This window comes from Strongylocentrotus purpuratus, unplaced genomic scaffold (assembly GCF_000002235.5).
Source record: "Strongylocentrotus purpuratus isolate Spur 01 unplaced genomic scaffold, Spur_5.0 spur5_scaffold_2, whole genome shotgun sequence".
Lineage (NCBI taxonomy): Eukaryota > Metazoa > Echinodermata > Echinoidea > Camarodonta > Strongylocentrotidae > Strongylocentrotus > Strongylocentrotus purpuratus.
The window spans coordinates 30,378,571-30,389,124 of record NW_022145605.1 but is presented as its reverse complement, the minus strand read 5'-3'; the positions used below and the strand labels follow the sequence as shown (position 1 = coordinate 30,389,124).

Below are 10,554 nucleotides of genomic sequence, written 5' to 3'. Positions count from 1 at the left end.
AGTTTGTGTAATTACTATGTAGGCTAGACCTAGTCTAATTTAAATATGAGCGGCAGTCTTTCGCTATAGAAATAGACTAACCACTTTACTTATAATATTATTATTTGCTGAAAGTGTACATTGCCATGTAACAAGCAGCAGTCTTTCGCTATAAAAATAGACTAAACCATTGATTCTGAATAACCATAATTTGTGAATAGAAATTTGTAATTTGTAATTTGTGAAAATGTTTGGAAATTTATACGAGCTAGATCGAGTTTATGTTTAGCTTGTTTTAATAAATGCTTTTAAATTGTAGGCCTAGGCCTACACATTGTTTCAATTGTTCTATGCTTGAAGCCTTGATCAAGAATTATATTGGGACGTTGACCGTTGTTTTGATCATTCGAATAATGATCATGTCAACCCGTTTCTAGTTTTTGCCAAATTAGCATTTGCTCTACGGACGCTAGACAAATGAGATCGAGTTTTTATTGGGCGATCACTTTTAGGACGATGAAAACCTCAATCTGCTTGTCTGTCAAAGGTTAGTGGGAATTCCCAGAGCCTAAAAAGAGATCGAGAAACTAAATACATGAATGTATATTACCACGTATGATCAGTGCACCTCTACATTGTAAAGGCAGAGAGTATACATGTTCACTGATTTCATATAACACCAAGACCGATACGTAGTTACGGAAAAAGAGGTGAGTTAAAATGTCTGTCATTTTCACAAGAAATACTATGAGATTTTGCGAAATTTTCGTTTGAAATTGTCGTATATAATTGTATTAGGCTGACTCCCAGACGCTTGTGAGGCTTTGTTGGTATCTTGGTTATAAAACCATTTTCCTTAAACTGAAACAGTTTGGTTTGGGCCTAGAATGGCTAGATATCTTTGAGGTGATAAATGGAGGCAAATGAGCTCAGACCAAGATGATAATAACGGGTGTTTATGAAATGATCTCAATTTGGTAAACCATGGAATAACAGGCTGCAAAAACAGGTCTAAACAAAACAGAGCTTTGAAACGAGACCATACGAGTTTCGCCGGTGTCCTTGATCGTGAACCCGGAAGGAATTGTTGTCGTGTTAGAAGGATTATGATCCCATTGATATCGTTCATACCGATACGTACAACTTATCAGTGTTTGTTTGTCGTGGGGAGAAATTTGGTTATTGTGATTTGAATAACAAATTAGCCATTAATTCTTACATTTTATGTTCATATATGAATGCACATGGTAAATATTTCCAATTGTAATCTGGAAGGAAAATCGTTCCATGAGACTTTGGCATTAGTAGGCCTAATTTGAATCAAACTTTAGAGGCCGTGTTTTGTATTGGTGGGGGTGAGGGGGGGGGGGGGTGGTAAAGAAATAGATTTCAAGTTTGACACGGGCATATATTTGCTCTACAGAAGCCGTGACAAAATGAGAACTAATATTCATTGGGCGATGACTGTACTATGAACCTCAGTCTGCTTGTTTTCAAAGGTCGGTGGGAATTCCCAGTACCTAAAAATAGACTGCCACACTAAATTCATACATGTACGTGTATGGACTATATAGATTATGGATACCTACGATAAGTGCAACACTACATCGTAAAGGCAAAGAGTTTACATGTTTACTGATTTCCTTTAACACCAAAACCAATATAGTGACTGGAAAAGAGGTGAGTGAATGTTTGTGTTATATCCAAAAGAAATGTGGTGACATTTTCAATACTTTCGTTTTCAAATCGACGTATATAATAATGAATATATATACTATACTTATTAGGCATACTTTTGAGGCTTTGTTTGTAACTGGTTTATAAAATCATCGTTTTTTTTCTTAGCTAAATATATAAACCTGCGTCTAGATCATTGAACTCTTGTAATTTGTATTCATTTTGTATTTATTAACATTTATTTTCTTCTTAACAGTAAAATATCATGAAATTATATATGTAACAATGATTTCAACATAAAGTATACAGTACATAATTCAGATACGGAAGGAGGCGAAAACCCGAAAAGCATATTAGTTGGGAACGCCCATAATAAGTTAACACAGTTACTGAGAGAACATTATAGATATTATTATGAAAATTACATTATTGTATAACAGAACGTTGATAGAAAAGAAAGATAGTAAATGGAAGAAAAAAAATGAGAAGAGAATTAAGTATAGGAAGGCATGTTCACTTTAACAGAAAGTTAACTCCATTGGGCTGTGCATCAGTGCATGTGTCTGTGATTACATCATAAAAATAACAAAGTACTACAATTCTCTTCGCTACATGGTGTAGATTTCAGTGATCTAGATGTCTCTGAGGTGGTTAATGGAGAGCGGTTGGGCTAAGACCAAGATGGGAAAGACGGGTGTTTATGAAAAGATATCAGTCTGAAGAAGAACGAAGAAACGGGCTGCAAAAACATAACTACACAAAACAGTACAGATCTAAGAAACCAGACCATATAAAGCCCCCATCACACCAAACTAATTCTCACTACGTTCTGGAACCGTCCTAGAAAATCGTAAAACGGGTTGTGGTCGGGGTAGAATGTGTAAATAATGTCTATAATACGATCCTAGTTCTTTCATAATCAGTCCTCAAAACGTCCATCTCGTCTGTGCCCCGCCCACAGTCAGTTCATATCAAGTTCAGATCGGGTAGATTAGGCAGTCCAAGCCAGTCCGTAGTCAGTTTAAACCCATTACTAACTAGTTCTACCTCGTTCCCATTACGTCCAAACCCATTCTAACTAGTTCGCCACTTGTTCTAACTAGTTTTTTAACCCGACCACCCCGTTCAGAGGCAGTTCAACTCTTCCTTAACTCGTTCTGAGTGCGTTCGAACGCGCTCCTAGAGCATGTGCAATCCCGACCTGACTCGGGAGTTATAAAAACCCAGAGCATTCTCGCCATTCCTCATTCCCGTTTAACTTCAACGCTTTAGGCTTTGCAGATCAAGACGTTCAAGTCAAGCACCTATCACACCAAACTAGTTCTCACTACGTTGCCAAATGTTGCCAAATGGGCTCAAACTGTGTGTGAACGGAGTGAACGTATTAGCAACTATTTACGATCTTTTTAAGGAATTCATGGACGGGCTCGGACTTGCTTGGACGGGAAGGGTGGTCTCCTGTCCCACACCCTTATATGATATTCTTGCCGGGGGCTCCTACCCTAATATCGTTCAGTAGGTCCTAAGGAAGCCCTGTACCAAAAGTGGCATTTGTAACAACAACAAATAAATGTTATTTTACCTTCTAAATTATTTGGGGGCTACGAAGCGATGCCCCCGCCCACACCCATATATGATATTTTTGCCGGGGGCTTCTACCCTTATATCGTTTAATAGGTCCTAAGGAAGCTCTGTACCAAAAATAGCATTTGTAAAACAACAAGTAAATGTTATATATTATTTGGGGGCTACGAGGCCACGCCCCGACCCACACCCTTATATGATATTTTTGCTGGGGGCTCCCACCCTAATGTCGTTCAGTAGGTCCTAAGGAAGCCCTGTACCAAAAATGGCATGTGTACAACAACAATCAATCTTATAAAATTATTTGGGGCTCCTAAAAGACGCCCCGCTCTTCACACCCTTAAATTATTTTTTTCCAGGGGCTCCTAGTCTAATATCGTTAAGTAAGTCCTAAGGAAGCCCTGTACCAAAAATGGTTCTTTTATCCGGCAAGTAACGATATTCGATAAATTTGAAGCTAAGCCACCTGACTATTAACAGTTGACTACTGAATTCGTTCATTGTCATAAGCTTAATACAGAGGCTACTCGGTTTCAGTAGGCAATGGGTTAAGATGTTTTCTAACTTGGAGAAAGTTGATTTTGCAAGTGCAATCCTTTTCTTGATTTCTTGCTCGCCTCTTGCATCGTCTGTAATTGTAGTCCCGCGGTAATTAACAGAGGTGGCTTGCTTTATTTGATTGTTGTTGATCTTAAGAGAGCATGGTATTCCTCCCTTTTTTGAAATTACCATGTATTCCGTTTTCTTGTAATTTAATGATAATCATGTCTTGTCACTTTCTCTAACGACAACATCCAAAAGTCGCTGCAGGCCCTTCTCTGATTCTGCATTTAATATAGTATCATCTGCATACCGTATGTTTGTGATATTATATCCTCCTACCCTCAATCCTCATTCCTGTTCTATGCTTCTAAGTATCAACTCACTGTAATAATTGAAGAGATCTGGAAGCGCATAGGGACGTTATATAATGTAATACGCGATACCCAAGAACGTACTGAATGTTAATATTATTATCATTAGGATTTGTATTCCTTTTCTTTTATCTCGTATTCCTGTAGAATTCGAATCATGGCTGATGCATTAAAGAATGCCATTGCTCAGAGTCTGGAATGTCCTGTATGTCTGAATACCTTCACCGATCCCAGGATTCTGCATTGTTCTCACACCTACTGCAAGACCTGTCTGGACAACCTCTTGGAATGCCATGGTAACGACCAGATGCTCCGATGCCCTGTCTGCAGAGCTGAAACCCAGGTCCCAAACCAAGATGTCAGCAAATTACCGGCTAATCTAGCTTTGAAGTCTCTCATAGAGGACGTAAAGAATCAATATCAGTTTTGCACGAATTGTGAATCCGAGGACAAACCCCAAGCTGTTTTCTACTGTCAAGACTGTGGCATGTATCTCTGTATCACTTGCCACAACAAACACTCTCAGTGGAAAAATTTCATCAGTCATGAGGTCTTTGCAATGAGTGAGATCCTATCAGGGAAGGTGTCAGTACGTAGATACCGTAAATGCAGGAAACACCCCAAAGAGGACGAGGAGTGCTTCTGTTCCGTCTGCAGGAGATTTGCCTGCTTCAGGTGTGTTGTCATGGAGCATACAAAGGAAGGACATGGGGTCATCGAGGCAGCTGTTTACGAAGGCAACCATATGAAGAGTATCGAGGACCTTAAATCCAAGACGGACAAGAAACGCCATTCCTTTCAGAAATACGTTGATTTCATTGATGAACAGAAAGAGCGTGTGAGCAATGTTCAGAAGCAGTGTACATATGATATCAACAAAGCATATGAAGAATCAGTCCAGCAGTTGACAGAGAAGAAAGAACTCCTCATTGGTGAAGTCAAGGGTAGGACTGAAGAAGTAAAGAAAGACCTAGACAAAATGAAGAAATCGGCACAGGAGCACATCACTCACTTGATCACCGTAGCTGACGTGATAACCACTAGAACAAAGATACCGTTAGATATGGATGCTTTGGCTGCACACGACACTCTATGTCAAGACTTGCAAGAGGCTTTGAAACAAGAAGATCCTGACTACAAGCTGCCGAGGCAATCGAGCAATAAAGGAAAAAGTGTCAGTTTCAAGAGGAACGTTGGAATGGACGAGATAGCTCTCGGTAAGATCGTAAATCCAGTTGCAAAGAACATCGCCTTGCCTACTAAGAATAGCATGAATGCCATGGTTAGTACACCTGACGGTAGGATGGCAGTGGGCTGTGCTAAAGGTGGCGTGGAGATCTTCTCTGCTGATGGCCAGCTCCAGCAGACAGTTTTTAAACATGTGGTGATTCGTGGAGTAGGGTTTCTCTCTGATGATCGGTATGTTATACTTCGTGGCTCAAACAATATCTCACTGTACAGACGAGATTACGCAAAGTTAAATGTAATGTTTGAGACTCTGAGTCATGAAGAAGGTGGAAATGCTAACCTCACTGTAGACAGTGATGATCAGATCTATGTTAGCTACCAGAAAGCCCAGAAGATCCAGGCATTCGCACCAGGAGGTGGGAAGGCGATCAGGGAGATACCATGTGATGGGTATACACCTAAGCAGAATACTAGTTATAATGATTACCTGATCACCAAATCCTTGAAGACAATACGATTGATTGACAAACAAGGTGTTGTAAAATATGATTTAGAGAAATTAGGTGTTAACCCACATGCTGCTGTATCTCAAGGGAATACAATCCTGATTGCCACGGTGAAGCACGATGTAGGTTCAGTCAGCATTGATGAGTACACTAACGAGCTGAAGCATGTTCAGAACCTTGTCTTCGATTACGAGATTGAGAAGCCTGAGAGAGAGTGGTACTATCTCCAGCAGTACCGATCAGGAGAGATCGCTTTCTGTACTCCAGATAAACTCTATATATTCGACAGAAAATAATGGACGACTCCCTAATTCTTGCATTGTATGACACCACTGTATTCAAGCCCGTAGGAAGAAAAGAGGGGGGGGGGGGGGTGGTGCGATGTGATAGAATTTTAGAATATAGAATAACATAATATTGCGTTGAAAATGGACTCATCCCCTCACCCTTTTTCATTTGTTTCTCAAAAATGAGTGGATGTGTTGGAGCTTTTATGAGCATGTGTGTGTGTTAGAGAGAACAAGAATGTGGGTCTTTTGTTTAAGTTGGGGTGTGCATGTGTACGATTATATTACTTTTACTTGTTTTAGGTTTTTTCTTGTTTGTCAAATATCTATTAAAAAAAATAAGTCAACCCTTACCCCTAGGAGGTTGCAGCGTCGCATCTGACTGTTGTCATACCAACTCTACTCGGGACAGCCCGTATCGCCAAAACCAAAAATAGAAACAATACAATTACATGTATCTTCTAAGAGGCCTGTTTTTCTGTGACTTCGTAAAGTCATTTATATAACATCCAGTGGAATCAGTTATTTTTGAGCTAGATGAAATGGACTTTTGGTGAATGTTTTTATAAATGACATTCTTAGATCATGTAGATCAATTTGAATGATTGAACCTTTCTAAAATATAAAAAATAACCTATCTTTAAACATACTTCTGATGTGTTTATCTTTTAAGATTTTGTTGTTGACGATTACTTTACTTGTGAATCTGACTTTTTGGGTAGCTGTTATAACTTATAAATGTATACATGATGTAGACACAATGTAATTATCGCGGACTAAAATATTATTTTACAGTAGGGGGTAATCATCCTAGTATAAATGGAAGTTTGTATGTATATTACTGTTTTATACATAAAAAAACAATTCTTTACTTTATCCAAAGCATTTCAGATCACTGTCCGATTAATCGAACTGGATTTTTCTTCCACAGAATCATGAGAGGAAATGCCACTTTTCGTAGTAATTTCTACTTCTTACAATTTCTATTGTTTTGTACTAGAAAGTTTAAGAGTTTTGAAAGTCGACATATTGATTGTATGGTATATGTTGTAAAAGTATTCTAAAAGCAAATAACAAAATAAGGGTTTATGTTTGAATATGATTGACTGTGATATCTTGTATTTTGTTTTTAATAATTACTTTCCGTCTGGCAAAGTACATGGGAAAAATGGCATGGGTCTTGTCAAAAATACCCGATTCATTTATTCCCTTTTTGGAGATATTTCATTTTGTCTGTGTTTCCATTTAGAGCAAATGGTCTTTATTAGTTTTGAGAAAAATCTGAAAAGTTATGACTTTACATTACTCTTTGTTCACTTTGTACAAAAGATTTCTTTACACATGAAACAAATACCATGTGAATATGACTTTTTTGGTAGCTGTTATAAATGTATAAATGAAGTAGACACAATGTAATTATCACGGACTAAAATATTATATTACAGTAGGGGGTAATCATCCTAGTAATGGAGGTTTTATGTATTGCTGTTTGATACATTGATTAAAAAAATAAATATTATCCAAAGCATTTCAGATCACTGTCTGATTAATCGAACTAGATTTTTCTGACACAGAATCATGAAAGGATGTATATGCCACTTTTCATAACGATTTCTACTTCTTACAATGTCTATAGTTTGTACTAGAAAGTTTAAGAGTTTATTAAACGAATTCGTTTTCACTGAGTGCCTGCGATAGCAACATGCAGAATTGACAACAGACTTAACTCTGTTTCGTTGACAATCAGCCATGTATGGAGTCTTTCGTCTACTGCTGACTGCAACGAAATGGAGTTAAGTCTTTTGTCAACTCGTTTGATAAAATTATGGAAATGCAAGCACTACTTCAAACAAACAGAACTTTGTCATTCCTTGCTCATTTTTCCTGATTGAGGTGTCATATGAAAGGGCAGAATCTCAACTTTCTAAAAATGTGATTTCCTCCTTGAAACTCAGATACCATCCGCCAAATGACTTTTTGGTTTCCTCTCTTCAAATTCATTTTAATCACTAATGCGTGAAATATGTATTATATGAGTTGCATCAAATGAAAGAAGGGAATCTAAGCTTTCCAAATATGTGTCATTTATCAATTATAAATGTGATTAAGTTATGATAAAACATCGATAATTCTCGGTTTCGTTTTTCTGGGACGCACTGTATATTGTATGTACAGTAAATTGTTTGATGTGTTTTATGAGAAGTGGAAATAAATTAAATGTTAAAAAAAAAACCTAACAATTAATTTTATCACATTTCGTAGCGGGGAGGGGGCGTGCAAGCGCGTACAAAAGGAGCAGAACACTAATTGGCATGGGATCCAGGAAGTCGAGCCCCAAGAAGTTCAGGGGGTTTTATGCATTAAATTACCGTTAGATGAGCATGTAGGGGCCGCCTTAGGGCCCTAGGTGGGGTCCATGGGGCAGAGCCCCGGGAAGCTCGGGGGTTTTAGGCATTTAATCACGGTCAGATGAGCATATTTTGTGGCACTGGCAGGTCACTGTTCTTCTTTTCTTTCTATCTTTCTTTCTATTTCTCTAGAGGCAAGGGCCTTTTGCCCCCCCCCCCGGTCCACAAATTGTTGGCGGGAAAATTGCATCTGAAACACCCCCCTTCTTTTCTTTTCTTCTTCAGTTTATTACCTCCCCTTTATCTCCTCTTTTCCCTTTTTCTTTCCCTTTCCTCCCTACTCTCTTATTTTGTTATGGGGGAGGCAAGGCCCTTTCGCCCCCGATCTCCTTTCCTTTTTTCTCTTTTCTTCCTCTTCTTTCTTTCCCTTTCTCTCCTCTTTCCCTACCCCTTCTTTCCCTTCTCTCTCTCTCTTTTCCGCGGGGGGGGGGGGGGGGGGGCGCTCGCCCCCCCCCCCTTTGATCCGCGCCTGCAAAGACCGAAACATAGTGACGGGAAAAGAGGTAATTGAGTTTAAATGTCTGTCATTTCCAAAGAAACGCAGTGACATTGCAATATTTTATTTTACATTGTCGTATATAACTATATAAGGCTCACTCCCAGACGCTTTTGAGGCCTTGTTTGTATCTGGTTCATAAAATCATTTTTTTCCTTAAATCGAAACAGTTGAATGGTCTGGTCCATATCTTAGAGGTGATTAATCGAAAGGAGTTGAGCTCAGATCAGTGATAATGATGGGTGTTTATGAAACGATATCAATTTGGTACACCATGAACAGGGGATTATCCCTATATTGTGGAAAACTTCTACCATTGTACCAATGCCCAAAGGGAAAACCCTACTGAAATGAATGATTTTAGATCAATAGCCTTGACATGCAGCATCATGAAATGTTTTGAGAAAATCATTTTGAAATGCTTGTTAAAGCAAACTTCATCTCACCTAGACCCCATGCAATTTGCATACAGACAAAACAGGGGTGTGGAAGATGCAGTTTCGTTTCTCTTGCATAAAGTGTATTCACACTTAGATACTCCTAGGTCGTACATTATATCAGCTTTTATAGACTTTTCCAGTGCATTCAATACCATCATTCCCCACATGCTTTCAAGGAAGTTAATACAAATGAATGTACACCCACGGGTTATCACGTTGATTCATGATTTTATGTTGAATAGGCCCCAGCGTGTAAAAGTGGGCCACATCGTTTCTGACGATCGGGTAGTTAGTACCGGAGCGCCTCATCAGGGGTGTGTATTATCCCCAGTGCTATTTTCACTGTACACTAGTGACTGTGCTAGTACGGATGCCGATTGTACTATCATCAAGTACGCCGATGACACAGTCATCACAGGATACCTCTCCGGTGATGCCAACTGTTATTTCGCGGTGCTTGATTCTTTTGTGAAATGGTGTGACTCACATTTCTTGCAGCTCAATGAATCAAAAACTAAGGAAATGATCGTAGACTTCCGTAAGAATGTACAGGATGAACATGTACCTCTCACCATACATGATGATGTAATAGAACAAGCCAAGGAATATAAATACTTGGGTACTACCATAACAAACAGACTGGATTGGTCAAGCAATGTACATGCCACACAAAAGAAAGCTAATCAGAGGTTATTTTTCTTGAGACAACTCAAGAAAATGCACTTAGATAACACTCTTCTCGTGTTGTTTTATAAGTCGATTATCCAGTCCATTCTCTTGTTTAATTTAATTTGTTTTCATGGCAACCTCACATGTAACAGTAAGAAAGCCCTAGATAGACCACGGAAAATAGCTCAGAGAATCATTGGCATAGCACTGCCCAACATGGAAAAGTTGTATGGTGAAGGTTCACTAGCTAAGATCATGGGAATCATGAAAGATCCAACCCATCCTTTGTTCAGTTACTTTAGTTTCAACAGATCTGGTGTTCGTCTTTGTGTCCCCCGTACTAAGCGGGCCCGCTTTAGAAACTCGTTTGTCCCCGATTCCATCTACATGTTCAATAGTAAAGTAA

General features: G+C 38.8%; 1 protein-coding gene across 1 annotated transcript; it reads left to right on the top strand.

Annotated features, from left to right (window-relative positions):
• Positions 1-579: 579 nt before the first annotated feature.
• On the top strand, positions 580-7,663 carry LOC105438544. The gene is made up of 2 exons (XM_011666501.2): positions 580-689; positions 4,302-7,663. The coding sequence occupies exon 2, from the start codon at positions 4,312-4,314 to the stop codon at positions 6,142-6,144; it is 1,833 nt and encodes a 610-aa protein (XP_011664803.2). The 5' UTR covers positions 580-689; positions 4,302-4,311; the 3' UTR covers positions 6,145-7,663.
• The last annotated feature ends 2,891 nt before the right edge of the window (positions 7,664-10,554 follow it).